The sequence below is a fragment of the Callorhinus ursinus genome, unplaced genomic scaffold (genome assembly GCF_003265705.2).
Source record: "Callorhinus ursinus isolate GAN/ISIS: 27379988/994484 unplaced genomic scaffold, GSC_fseal_2.0 scaffold9, whole genome shotgun sequence".
Taxonomy (NCBI): Eukaryota; Metazoa; Chordata; class Mammalia; order Carnivora; family Otariidae; genus Callorhinus; species Callorhinus ursinus.
This window is the reverse complement of record NW_027397071.1, coordinates 18151488-18166780: the sequence shown is the minus strand read 5'-3', so window position 1 is coordinate 18166780 and position 15293 is coordinate 18151488. Positions and strand designations below refer to the sequence as shown.

The 15293-nt window shown below is 37.1% G+C and overlaps 1 protein-coding gene across 1 annotated transcript in view; it reads left to right on the top strand.

Moving 5' to 3' along the window:
• PLPPR4 (phospholipid phosphatase related 4) overlaps positions 1–14878 on the top strand; it is a 44156-nt gene extending 29278 nt beyond the window's left edge. The window contains exons 3-7 of the mRNA XM_025872577.2: positions 2692–2821; positions 4985–5180; positions 6898–6955; positions 7719–7892; positions 10965–14878. Coding sequence (XP_025728362.1) covers positions 2692–2821; positions 4985–5180; positions 6898–6955; positions 7719–7892; positions 10965–12290 — 1884 coding nt within the window. The 3' untranslated portion in view covers positions 12291–14878. The remainder of the gene's footprint in view (positions 1–2691; positions 2822–4984; positions 5181–6897; positions 6956–7718; positions 7893–10964) is intronic.
• Positions 14879–15293: the final 415 nt, after the last annotated feature.

Sequence of the window (15293 nt, the reverse complement as noted above, 5' to 3'; positions counted from 1 at the left end):
GAATGAGGAAACGAGCAGGCGTATTTAGAAATACATTAGGAAACATCTCCCCCCCACCCCGAGGAGAATTCCATCTTTGGACAAAATTGAACCACTTTAAAAATTCATGCAGTGACATGTAGATCAAGGTTAAATGAATAGAAGTGTGAGGAGAAAATTAATGTTTCTTAGAGAGGACAGTTGGGTGATGTCAAAATAATGACAAGAAACCTCTATCTATAATCAAGCCAAAGAGTATTAAAGCACTCTCTTGACATATGAGTTTTGAGCATATTAGAAAACTAAAATAAAACTTCTGAAATCTCAAGATCATTTGAGATAATGACTATTGTGTTGTATGATAAGACACATTTCCCTAATGGCACTACACAAATAGATTCTTATATAATTTAGCATTCATGGACAAAATGTGAATCATTACATATATAATTGAAAAGAGGAAAAAAATTATTCACAGAATTATTTTGAGGAAGTGAAGATGAAGTCAATATCTTTAACCATACAACAGTGCATTTCAAGGATGAGTGGTTAATTTTCTTGAAATGATGAATTTGAGATAACCATTATCTTATTTTATGTGTGTGGTATATCATGTCACATCTATCTATGCAGAATATAGGACCTATTGTGTTTCTATGTCTAACTTAAAGTGATAATGTAGGATGATATTTTTCAAGAAGTACAAATTAACTCACTGTTCAATGATTTGAAAAAAAAACTGTCTTTTGATGATTTCTATACAATTGATCTTCAGGATATTTATCATATATGCCACATGATTTTCACACATGTGTGGTTATTGGTAGAATTCCATTAAGAAAGTTATTTTTTATACAAATTAAAGTTCTTTATAATTATATACATACCATAATACCTACAGAATTAAATATAGCAGATTGAACACTCAAAACAGAAGGTCGTAGGCTTACTGTCATTAGTTTAAAAAAAACTGTAATTTTAAATACTTCATAAAACAAATGTTTAAAGCTAGTAATGAGAACTGGGAAGTTTCCCTTGGGAAATCTGTTTGAGCCCCTTATCGTGACTATGACCTTTAAAGTGGCATCATCACTTGTATCTAAGAGACTGCCAGTATCTCCTATAATTTGACTCTTCTCAGCTCCACACATTTCTACAAGTCAATGTCGCATTTCACAATAATCTCTTAAGCATGATAATCTTAAAAATTTGAAATTCTTTTACATAAATAAAACTTATAATTTCAAATCCTGTTTCTCTTGTACAGCATAACTAAAGGCCTGAATGCCCACGGTAATTAGCCAATAAGCATCCCACAGTGAAGGTAACAAATGCAAATCCCACAATGCCAACCATTGTGCTAGACAGTGAGAATAAAAGGTAAATAAGAAATGGCTCTTCCCTCAGGGCTTATAGTCTAGTGAGAGACAAACAAAGGAACAACTGAAGTGTCCTTTAACCAAGCTATGCTAAAAAGGAAGGATGATGTGCTAAGGAAGCCACAAAGGAGACATAATTCAACTTAGGGTGATGTAGGGTGTTTCAAAGAAAACTTCTTGAAGGAAATGATGCCTAAATGTATTGGGTCTCTTTCTTGATGTCCTATGTCTTAGAATCCTACAGCAAATACACTTTTCTTTATCTTAACATCTTCATCTAACATGTTAATCCTTCTGAATCTACAGTATGGCTCTCAGTCCATTGTAAACCCTTTTTTTTTTTTGAGAGAGAGAGAGAAAGCACAGGGTGAAGAGGGTTGGAGAGAGAGGGAGAATCTTAAGAGAGAATCTCCATGTCTAGCACAGAGCCCCACGTGGAGCCCAGTCTCACGATCCTGAAATCATGACCTGAGCCAAAATCAAGTCAGACACTCAACCGAATGAGCCACCTAGACCCCTGTAAACACATTTTCTAATCTTATACCTAAGAAATAGTACCCAGCATTCTTCAACAAAATCGCTACCAACCACATGTGGCTCTTTCCATGTTAAGTCTAAATTGATTTAAATTTTAAATACTTAATTAAATACAGTGAAATGAAATAAAAAATTCAGCTCCTCAGTTGTAGTAGCTAAACTTCAAGGCTCAATAGCCACATGTGGGTAGTGGCAACCCTATTGGGCAGGATGGAAAATATTTTTATCATCATAGAAATTTTTATTGGACAGCTTGGCTTTAGATCACTCCTTTCTAACCTCATGCATGCTCTCCGTGGATTGAAACTTCTGTTCAATTCCGGATTGATTTATTGAGATAACATGCTAGTAAATTTTCTAATCCTAGCTCGGGTGTTTTCTTTATTCCTCCCCAACCCCCCAACCATCTTGTTTTTGTGCTTTAAGAGATGAAATGCCATGACTCTATGAGTTAGGGCAGAATCAGTCACTGCGCAATTAATCAATAAGGCATCATCCCTGGATGTTGTTGAGCAAAGGTCCAAAGACTGAGCGCTGCAACAGCAAGAAAATGCCAGGACGATATCACACCCTTGACCAGTACATAGGCACACAGAAGATTCAACCTGTGCTCTCCACAGTGCCCTGATTGCTTCTTCTCACTGCTCGCTCAACTACTCAAGAGAAATTGCTCACATATCTAACGCTTTTAAGAAAAATACATCTTTACCTTGTTGAACTGATGATATGTTAAGAAATAACTTAGAATTCATTTGTACACATCGAGTCCCTTCTGAACACCATCCTGTCTTTGCAGATTATGGTAGGGGAAGGAATTCTCTACTGTTGCCTGTCCAAAAGAAGAAATGGGGTTGGACTGGAGCCCAACATTAATGCCGGAGGCTGCAATTTCAACTCCTTCCTTAGAAGAGCCGTCAGATTCGTTGGTGGGTGTGGGGAACCACAAAGAAAGGAAATGTTGTTTTTTTTCAAAATAGAAATGTTATATTTAATTACAGATATTAAGATTTTAGAGCTATAATTTAGATGTATAATTTTGGGTACATGATGAGTTTTACATTATACAAAAAACTGTTAAAACACTAAGACTAGAGCTTTGTGTCTGTAATGTGTTACTTACAGTTATAGTCCTTGTTTTGAGAGCTAACACACCATGCATTTCAGTATATTTTTTTGTCTTAGCTGTGGTGGAAGCATAAATTTACTTTAAAATGGTTTCTCTGGATGTGTGTTCATTTTTTAAAATGGAGAATAAATGTCAGCAGGCCATTATGAATGGATAACTCTTCAGAAATTAGTTTAGCCACATCAATGATTCCATTTCAATTCTCCTGGAGTGTTTTCATCCAGAAGTTACTGCACATGGAAATGTCACCATAGAGAACTGAATCATGGCTTTTTCAGTGGTTCTATCCTCTAACTTTACCTCCTATTTTTTATCTAAACCCCCATCTCTTCTGACTAGTCTGGGACCATCTTAATGTTTGAGTCACAGACCTCTTTGTTTTTTTAACCAAGTTGAGAAGTCAAAACACAGTATACCACACCAATATGAATGTTTTACATTCATTCCCAGTAAGTCAGTAAAATTACTTTACCTGTAACCTCTCAGCTCAAAAGAATAGGTAATTTTATCTAATATCTAGGCAATAATTAAATACAACCTTCTCTCCCACTAGAGGAAAAGTCTGGTCTAAATCATGCCCTAGACTCTGCTCCACTAATCAAGGTACTTGGAGATAGTAAGCCAAGAATAGTCCCCTTAGCAGGGGTCACAAATTGAAGCAAAGAAAGAAATCTTCAGAACACATAACAGATCTCAGAGAAAAATTTCGCTAATGTAACAAATGCTTTGGACAAAGAGGCATACAACCTCTGTGAAAAGCTTTGTGCCCGTGAGGATGGTCCATCCTACCCTAGAGAACAGTGTCCCAAAGTCAGCAACCTCATCCTCTGAGGGTCTGGAGATTCTCATTCTCCAAAGGTAAAAATGGATGGGCTTTCCCACTGAAGCATACTCTTCTCCAAGACCTTGCATGATGCTAGGAATTAGAATGTAGAAAGGTTCTATGTCTTGAATCCCAGGTGATCGGGTGGAGAAGGAATTGGGAGAATTGTTGCTAGGTGGGGATAAGCAGAAAAGGAAAGTGGAAAACAGGGTAACAGGCAGGCTGGCCACCATGGTCTGGAGGAATTTATTGAAGAATTATCCAGCTGCCTCTTGTATTGGTTTCTATGAGCACATCATGAATCAAAATCCAGACTATCAAGTCAGAGTGAATCCAGGGTGTCGAGACAATGTAGAGGAAGCTGGCGAGTTCAGATCATGTGTATGTGAGCAGAGCTAGATTCCCATGCAAGGCACTTGGAGCAGGAATGGAGTTCAAGTGAACAAGCCTGAATCAGAGTTTGTGAGTTTCTGGTTTGAGGCTGGTCCCAGGAGACAAAAGAAAGAATTTGGACAGGGAGATACAAGAACATCATCTCTGAATTCCAAATATGCAGGAAGTCTCCTACAGCCCTGTACCCAAGATATGATTATTATTTCCGTGATGGGGCCCGCCTGCCTTCTTCTCTGTTTTAATTAGCATTCCCGGTATGACTACAGCTTGTGGAGAGTTGGAACCAGTTCTGTAAAGCTTGGCAACTGTGGCTGGAGTTAAGGAGTATGGGGAGAGAAAGCCCTGGAAGCTCAAACATGCTAAGCGATTTTAAATTATTTTGAATTTTGCTTCATTCTGCCATATTTAATCCTCCTCAAATCACACAGTTGGTCATCTTTACATGTCTCAGGTGTCTGACAAGTGACCTATGGTAATAATATTAAGAATGGGTCCTACTTAACCAAACTGACAAAAAATACCCCAAATGACTACCTTGGATATACTCATTGCCCTTATTTTGGAATTAAGTATCTGGTTTAAAGGTTTAGGAATTTTCTATCCTTATTTTCTCTAAATAAACTCAGAGAAAATGATCATGACAGATTTGCAGGTCATCACATTAATGTATAATAAACGTGGTTGATGATGGCACAATGTCGACATTAAGAACTAACTTGGTAACAATTTCTTTCCCTTTGCATATAGGTGTTCATGTGTTTGGACTGTGCTCCACAGCTCTCATTACAGATATCATACAGCTCTCCACAGGGTATCAGGCACCATACTTTCTGACCGTGTGCAAGCCAAACTACACCTCTCTGAATGTGTCTTGCAAAGAAAATTCCTACATTGTAGAAGACATTTGCTCAGGATCTGACCTTACGGTTATCAACAGGGGCAGGTCAGAAATTGAGATTTTAAATTTTCCCATGTCAGTGTTTCCATTGTTCATGAATAGCATGAGGTATCATTTTAGACATACATTTTTTGGTTTTATTTTTGGTTTTGGTTTTGTTTTTGTTTTTGGTTTTGTTTTTGATAATGACATAATGATTTTAGTTCTTATTTTTCTTTTCTTTATTTTCAATCCAGTGATTTCTTTAGTGGTTACACCATAGAAACTCTTTGGTGGCTCATTCCAAATCCTTCTGTCTCACAAATTTCAGCCTCACATTCTTGCCACTAATCTTCATATCACCAAATCCTATTCATGTTTTGCGATCTACCTTAGACCTCATTGTGGTTTTAGGTTCTCACAATTGGTTCATTTTAGGATGTTTATAAATAATCATGAATTACAGTCAATATGTGTCCTGTATTGCTTAAGTGGAAAATTAAATATTTATATTTACATCTCCATTGTATGTTGTATTTTTAAAAAATCATGTGAATTTTCCTTTTGGTAGAGTTTTATACGTGCATCTTCTTTGTATAAACCCAGTAGATCAGTATAGCTTCTAACCTTGCATTTTAGAAAATAAAAGACAGAAAAACTCAAGAAAATACCAATGCATTAAGTTTTTTTCAAGCAATAAAGTAAAAATGAAATTATTTGGCGAGAGATAATGTTTTGGAAATTCAAAAGAAAGAAATTTACAAAGGACAAAGGGCAATAAGTGATTGCTATAAGAATTGCATTTATTGTTCAGGGAATTCTCAAGATTAATTTAAGACTTGAAAATACGTTAATAAGTACCCTTGAAGAAGCAGAACCTGATATTATGTAATTATACACATTCAAGTTCTCATGGTCCATTCAATAATTTTGACGCTACATTTAAGATCTATGTCCTCTATTCTTTTGATCTATGTCCTCTATTCTTTCTCAATCTTTGTACATATCTTGTCTGTGTTAAATGGTAATCCTTTTTATTGGGTGCCAAATAATTAGGAGGACATTAATATAACTGAATTTTATCTTTTTAAATTTTTTATCCATTAAAAGAAATCTCTATTTTTCTTCCTTCACCTGTCCTTTTCAGTGTTTCTCCCATGTCCTGTGTTCCACCTCTCTCCCAGCTTTCTTCTTAAATTATTTAACTAAATAAGATGCTCTGCAATTCTCAAGAGGATAATCACATTAAAGTGGAATATACAGAGAAACATTTTGTTAAAATTGGACTTCTTGTGTTTTCTAAAGTGTACAAATTACATTTAGACTCATTGCTGTGAGAAAATAATTTTGTCTTTTCAAGTTTTATGTAAATGCAACCATATATTTAGGAGCATAGGAAAAGTTTCAAAGCTTTAAAATCCTAGGTTTTATGGACTTTGACTTTAAACTGACATAATTTGAATATACCAAAGAACAATTATAATGTTTTCCAATCCACTTCCATTTTCAACCATCATTCCAATGGTGTAACAAAGTTATCCCCTCCAAAGCCGGCACTTTCTATTGGAAAGTGCATTGCTACTATTCTTTAATTCTAATAGTTGATTAGCAGTGTTTATTTTATCACTCAAATCTTTTCCCAGAAAACTAAAGAGAAATTAAAGTTATCACGTATTGCCTCAAGGCTCTTAAGTTAAACATTTTAACCACCCAGCGTTCTTGAGATGATTGTTAGCAGTGGATCTGAAATAGAAGGCATCATTTGACTGTCTTCTTTTGGCAGAAAATCATTTCCTTCTCAACATGCGACCCTGGCTGCCTTCGCAGCTGTGTACGTTTCGGTAAGTCTCTGGCTCTTTTTCTTCAGTCTGTGTCCTAGAAAATATCAGACAAACCAGTGTCATCTCCAAGTGACTAATTAGATGATATAGCCATGTAATAACAGAACAGTGAACTTGAACACAGCAGTCCTTCAACACAATTGCATCAAAAGCAGAAATTCAATGATACTGTACACAATATTACAGTAAAAGAAATTTCTACACAGTCAGAATATTTATTCAGCCTGGTATCGGTTCAGTGTAATATATCTCATGGCAAGGTCTTATGAGCTATATGAATGTTATAAATTCTCAAACTGAAAGAATTGTGTTAAGCACACACATACACACACACACATATTTGCTTTACTTTCAGTATTTATGTAACAGTGAGTTCAAAGTCAGTGTAAACTTGATAAGTAATATACAGTGAATCCTCATAGTATCTGATTAATACAATAGTCCATCAGGTCTTATGTGAGAAAAGTTGACAGCAATTATGTGACAAGTAACATGGAAACTGAACAGTTATCTAGCTAATTCTACTGCTTCAATTTATCTTTCAAGCTTTCCTGTAATTAAATGAGATCTGTTTTTTATTGATGAGTTTTGCTATGTACTTCTTCTTTTTCAGGTATAGAATATAGCCATAGCAGGGGGAATGGAGCAGTAAAGTTGATGTCAAGTGTACGAATTAGACTTTGAGTCTAACTTTTTATATGATTATAATTTAATAGTAAAATGACCTTTCTAACATACTTAGCAGATTGCTTTCATTTTTCAGATGTACTTCAATTCCACATTAACAGATTCCTCTAAGCTTCTCAAACCTCTCTTGGTCTTCACCTTTATCATCTGTGGGATCATCTGCGGGCTCACACGGATAACTCAGTATAAGAATCACCCAGTTGATGTCTACTGTGGCTTTTTAATAGGAGGAGGAATTGCTCTGTACTTGGTAAATAATTTACTATTCTCATTTGAGAATAAAACCACAGTTTAAATGGAAAACATGCATAGCACATTTTTACACTGGATAGTGTAAATAGTGGATAGTGTAAATAATTTATTTGCAATGTAGTTTATATTCGTGAGAAAATCTCTGAGTGCATCTTCATTCTAAGCCAAAACACATATCCCACTTTTAGCAAAATAATATTTTAAACCCTTACCATGGACTAGCAACTGCAACTTTAAGATTATTGCATTTTATCCCATACACACACACACACACACACACACACCAGAAAGAGTCAGAGACTATTTTTGCTAGTATAATTTTACAGATGAGGAAAGTGAGTATTAGTGAAAGTAAAGTTCATGACAGTGAAGGTTTGGTGGAAGTTTATAGAACATGCCCAACAACACAAATGTAGCACCTGGATATATTAGCACCAACTAATACTGAATTCTTCAACAGTACTCTATTTTCAAGCCCAGTCTTCCTTCAGAGGTAATATTCTCAGCAGAAGGAAACTGAGATTGTCCATTTCATGCATTCATTCATTCACTCATTCAATATCTGATCTGTGCCAGGTACTAGACTGAGCATCCATACAGTGAGAAATAAGACCCAGCCTTAAGGAGTTTTCAGTGTAAAGACTAATAAGAATATAGACAGTTGCAGGATGTTAAATGGTATATTAGGGTGTGAACAAAATGCTTTGGGAATAGCACACTGAAGAAGGAGGTTAGAGAAGCCTTCACAAAAGTGATGTAGTTTTTAAGAAATAAGAAATAAGAAATTTTTTTCTTAGGGTAAGGAAAGGAGGAAGGACATCCAAGCAAAGAAATTGCACATGCACAAAGACAGACATATGAAAGAGCAAATATAAGTGGAAGGTGAGGTAACAGAAGGAATGAGAGATAACGGCCAGGTTTCTAGCTTGGAAGACAGGGCAGATGGTGACTTCATTAGCAGACCAAGGAAGGAGGAAGCAAGTTGGTGGAGGAAAAGGGTTTGATGAGCTCAATTTAAGGATCGATAGGCAGTTGAAGAGTTGCATCTGGAGCTCAAAAGGGCAATCTGTAGTGGAGAAATAGATTAGGAAGTCATGGAGAGTACTGGTGGAAGTAACATTATGGTTATGGAGGTATATGAAATTGCCAGGTCATAAGAATGAAAGGAAGCCAGGCCACACCCACACACCAGCAGCGTGCAGAGAAACAGGCAGTCACCAAGGAAACTGAGAGAAACTGACAGAGAAATGAAAATCATCTATTGCAGCAGTTCAATCATGGGATCTTGATGCCCTTGTTTGTGGAAGGTGTTACAAGACAATGATGACAAAAAGTTGTAAAAGCCCTGAAGCAAGCGATGATTTATTTTTCACTTTTATAAACTAGCATGGTCAGGATTGTCACTTTAAATCTCCTGCTTATGCGCGTGCTTTCTTCAGTGGAGGAGAAACTGATCAAAGTAAAGTTAGCAGGCCAGGAACTGGGCATAAGCTTGGGTTTCCCATGAGAGTGTTGATTGGCAATGTGTCTTACAGAATAGGCAAGGAGGACTGAGAACTACCTCTCTCAAGTTCATTCATTGCCTTTGTGTGGGTGTGATTTCATGGTGTCCTGGAATTAGCCTGGGCTCCGTAGTCCAAAGGATTTGGGCTTGAATCTCAAGTCTCTTACACTTGGCCAAGTTACATAACCTCTCAGAAGCCTGTTTCTTCACTTATTAAATGAGAATAATAACTGGCTACTTCATATCACACCAAGGATGAAGCAACTATATTTATTGAGCACAGTGTTGGGCACTGCATGTCGAACAATATGGCAGAGTTTACTTACAGTCTAATGGACGATTTTCCCAAACTTAGACCTTTAAATACAATCATTAATAGAGCATTAGGTAGCGACTGCTCATCCTGAGAGCTCTGGCAGTGAGAGCAGAGATAGATACTATTTAGAAGAAAGTTTGAACCAAGAATTAAAATAGAGAGGCAGAAGCTGGACTTACTTCATTTCTGTTTCCACTCTATGCCCTGAAATTGGAAATTCATCAGTTCCAAGCCAATGCTACTATAAATTGTTAAGCACTCTATAAAATGTTAAATCCATGGGATTCTTTTGGTTTGATTTGAAAAGTGGCTGCCATCTATGGACATTGGCTCCCAAATAGGTATCTGTTGCTTTCCCATTATCTCTAAACTAAGCATCTCAGAAGATGAAAATCCAACAGGGATTTGGTTGTCCATGTGTAAAAATTGTAAAAATTCTGAATCCAAACTTTACCTTATCCAAAGTTTTATCCCCCAAATCTAAAATAGCAAAAATTGGTAGGTTGAGTATAAAGACAAGATTAAATAAAGTTCAGCTCAAATTTAGTGTACTAGCACTGAATTGATCAAATATTACTTCCAAACTTAAGACCAAGCTAAAGGAAAGAATGTGGGTGCTCCAAACTAGTGATGATGTCCAACCTCTCTTTTGAGAATTCTCTGTGCAATGCTGAACACACAGGGCTGTGCTTGATCTGAGTTGTAACAACATTCGTCTCTGACCTCACTGCAAAACCTGATAGCATGCTTTATGAATGATTCGTTGTTTTATATTTTTCACACCTCCCCTGCTTTCCATCAGAAGGTGTGATTGAAAATGGAAGGTAAAATAAATCAGTTAAGCTATTCAAGGTGTCATTCAACAAGAGGCTCCTAAATCCAGGAAAATGAATTGCTTTGAAAAGCAGAAGAATGTCCTCATTTCTCTCATTGTCTGTCTTTTATTCTCAAAACATACAGAGGATAAGATTTACAAAAACATTCAGTAGGATGGAGAAAGGAGAGAAAATCCAACTAATAAAAAATAATGGGTTCTTGATTTCTGAACAGTTAGTTCAGTGATTTATGATATAACTTACAAATGATTTCCTGAGTAATTGTAGTTTGGGGTTTTTTGTTATTTGTATTAGCCAATGGTGTATAGAGAGCACATACCTTATTTATTATATGCTTCAGTGGGTCCTCTAGGACAAATTCTTAGTAACCATGTCTTCTAGTGCATGCTGTTCATTGTTTTTCTTCAATACTAGGGCCTGTACGCTGTGGGGAATTTCCTGCCTAGCGAAGAGAGTATGTTTCAGCACAGAGATGCCCTCAGATCTCTGACAGACCTCAACCAAGACCCTAGCCGAGTTTTAGCCGCTAAAAATGGCAGCAGCAGTGATGGAATTGCTCACACAGAAGGCATCCTCAACCGAAACCACAGAGATGCTAGCTCACTGACAAACCTCAAAAGGGCAAATGCTGACGTGGAAATCATCACTCCACGGAGCCCCATGGGGAAGGAGAACATGGTTACCTTTAGCAATACCCTACCTAGAGCCAACACCCCATCTGTTGAAGACCCTGTCAGAAGAAATGCCTCCATTCATGCCTCTATGGATTCTGCTCGATCAAAGCAGCTTCTCACCCAGTGGAAGAATAAGAATGAAAGTCGGAAGTTGTCCCTGCAAGTTATAGAGACTGAGCCTGGACAGTCACCACCCAGATCCATAGAAATGAGGTCAAGTTCAGAGCCCTCCAGGGTGGGGGTGAATGGAGACCACCATGCTCCCAGCAATCAGTACCTCAAGGTCCAGCCTGGCACTGTTCCCGGGTGTAACAATAGCATGCCTGGGGGACCCAGAGTGTCCATTCAGTCACGCCCTGGGTCCTCACAGTTAGTGCACATCCCCGAAGAGACCCAGGAAAACATAAGCACCTCCCCCAAAAGCAGCTCTGCTCGAGCCAAGTGGTTGAAAGCTGCCGAGAAGACTGTGGCCTGTAATAGAAGCAACAGTCAGCCCCGAATCATGCAAGTAATCGCTATGTCCAAGCAGCAGGGCGTCCTCCAAAGCAGCCCCAAGAACACCGAAGGCAGCACGGTCTCCTGCACTGGCTCCATCCGCTACAAAACCTTGACAGACCATGAACCCAGTGGGATCGTAAGGGTTGAGGCTCACCCAGAGAACAACAGGCCCATCATACAGATCCCGTCCACCGAGGGTGAAGGTAGTGGCTCCTGGAAATGGAAAGCCCCTGAAAAAGGCAGCCTTCGCCAAACTTACGAGCTCAATGATCTCAACAGGGACTCAGAAAGCTGTGAGTCTCTGAAAGACAGTTTTGGCTCTGGAGATCGCAAGAGAAGCAACATAGATAACAATGAGCATCACCACCATGGAATCACCACCATCCGGGTCACCCCAGTAGAGGGCAGCGAAATTGGTTCAGAGACGCTGTCCATTTCTTCCTCCCGCGACTCTACCCTGCGGAGAAAGGGCAACATCATCTTAATCCCTGAAAGAAGTAACAGCCCTGAGAACACTAGAAATATCTTCTACAAGGGAACCTCCCCAACACGGGCTTACAAAGACTGAGTGATGAAATTCAGTCACTTGAGCAACCCCCAAAAGACCGCGTGTTGATTCTATCTGTGCTCTGTTCCAGCGGATTGAGAAACCTTCTCATCAAACTGGGTCATCTACCATCAGCCCGGAGCTCAATGACTCTTGAGAACTACTACACTCAAGCTTGTAGATTTCACACCAAGGAGAGGGAAAAGCACAATGAAAGAACCTAATTAATGTGATAATGTGAAGAATCTTAAGACCTATCTTCAAACTCAAAAGGTTTGCAGAAGGCAGTGTCAGAAGAAAGTGGTTTCCTTCTGTGTATACTATTTTACTTCCTGAATGTGCCAACTTTAGGGATTTTTCTTTATAATTAGCTGTGGGAATCCAGAACCCATGTTTCCCTACAGCAGAGGCCATGCAGTATTATATATTCATTTTGCAGAATCTGCACCTAAAGCTCAGTAAGGGTGGTGCTGATTATTATAGTACATATACCATGTAAACTCTCAAATTCTATTTAGCTGTGAAATAGTGGTGTGCAATTCCTTGTCAAAGAAATGCTACTGTATTAAGAAGATGCTGGCTGCTTTGTGTTAGAATAGGACACCCCGCAGCTTCTCTGTAGTGGCTCTGTCACAGTCAAAAAAAAATGAAAAGGTTTTGTGCATTTCTTCAAAATTATGCTTTCTTCGACAACAAAAATTGTGTAGGAATATTTTCAGTGAGAGGGAATAACTAGTACTTTTCTACATAGGTTTTTTGGGGGTTTTTATTTTTTGCTGCTTACTTTTTATTTAAGTATAGGTACTATTACTGATTCTGTTTTTTAGTGAGTAAATTTGCATCATTTTAAAAATACATCATTTTAGAGTCTTTTGAAATTGTTGTGATCATATTTTGCATTTTATGGCTCCTCATTTATTTATTAATTAAAAACGTTTTTTGATGTTATGGATATGTTTTTCTATTTTTAAAGCAAGAATAACAGTTGACATTCCTTGAGCAAAATATATCTCTGTGAATTTATAAACAACCAATCTGAACCAACACTTGACATTGTGGGTTACATTGCCAGCAATATTGGTTGAGTCTACCCTTGGATGACTCCAACCAGCTGGCTTTGGTTGCTATCTTAACAAGTAATCCAAAAACTTCATTTTGTTCCAGATTATTAATTTTTGATATACTAACAACCAGAAAATTAGAGCAACAGGGGTTGGGTTTTACCTTCTTCCCTCAGATATTTTTGTTAATTGGACATCAACAGGAAGAATCTGAAAAAAAAATGCAAATTGATAAGTGAAAATATCTCACAGTATAAATTAAGAATGTATTTCTTCAAAATCTCTAAATAGGCACTATTTTGTGCTTAATGTGCAAACAAGTTTCGCTACCTATCCTGAATAAAGCCTTCAGCCTAAATCAAAGGAAACCAATACTATCAATGAGAAGAAGATAAAACCAGAACACTTGGAGGTGTTTTCCAACTTAAAAATTTAAGTATGGAGAAATAACTTGGTTCTTGGAACTTAGTATCAAACCTTTTTTACACCATTTCTTAAGAATTCTAATATACACTCAATGATTGCCAAGGGGATAGGAGGTAACAACAAAGCTGGTTGATCTGATCTGTTTCGTTTTCCATGAGAACAGAAGGATTTGTTTAGAGATAAAGACTATCATATCATTATCAACTTCTACAGGAAAAGGGCAAAGCTTTCTAGAGTCACCAACCTCCTAAAAGCATAAAAGCATTAGGGATTTAGCTGAAACCAGCAGAATTGAAAACTCTGGCAATAAAATATGATTCAACTATATCCCTTCTGGCAATTTCCTCCTCAGAGAGGGGAGTGGGAGTAAAACGTTGCCTTCCCCACTTCTCACCACTACCACCGTCACCACACTCCTACTGGCTTCTGCCATTTCATAGAGAGAAAGGTGGACTGGTTTTAGTACTCTGAAGAAAAAAAAAAAGCTGCAGCATTTCAGGTGCAGTAAGATGTTTCCTAATCTTTCCTATTTCTTAACAAAAGATTTTAAAGTACTTCTCTAGTCATTGAGGGTTTTTTTTTTCTTTACATAAATATTGATATATTCTTTTTCTACTCAAAGTGCCAAAGGCTACAGTTTTTAATGACTGAACCAATTGTACCACATTGTTAAGGAAATATAATGATAGTCGCTAGAACTCAGACCTCTGCATGTATATTTGATAATACATCTTTTGTAAAAAAAAATTACAAAAAAATATTTGTTTACATTCCACTGGTACCTTAATTTAAAATAAATGAGACTAACAGGTGGTATCTCTTCTTAGTGTTCTATTTATCTGATTTGCTAATGAGAGCACTTCTTCCTTTGTTAGGCTGTGCTTTACTGAGAAAACCAAGTATTGAATAAAGAGAGTAATTATCTTTTTAAAGTAAATAAAATTATGAAAATATATATAATATATATAAAGTATTGTGTTTAATAAAATGTTATGCAATGTTTTCCAAACTGATAAAGTTTGTAAAGTGCTATAATGTATTTTGTTAAGTACAGATTAAAGCTATTGTGTGAGTATATTGTGCTAACATCATAGAAATAAAGATTAGATTTCTTCATCAAAATTGGAACATCTTGGTTTTTTACTTCAGAGTACGAATGGATAATAACTTGGCTTATAGAAAAACAGCTGAAGAAACAAGAATGAATCAGAGCTGATTATATTCATAATTGTTTAGAAGAAAGAGTGTTGCACTCACAAAGAAAAGTTTGTCAAACCATGCCATAATGTTCCCGCATCACTTAGAATTTTGATTTTATGCTTATCACAGGCGCTCTTTCAGATTTACTTAGACATAGATTTCTCACATATCAATGTTATAAAGTGTAAAGATGAAAATACGTCAGGTCCAATTGCTCTGAATCAATTTTTGACTAAAAGTAGTTGATGGGCCTCTTTTCCCCAATATTATTGCCCTCTGTGGCAGCTTGTCTTTAAAAGAATGCTCTACTATTAACTCCAGGATTGTTTTCCAAGCC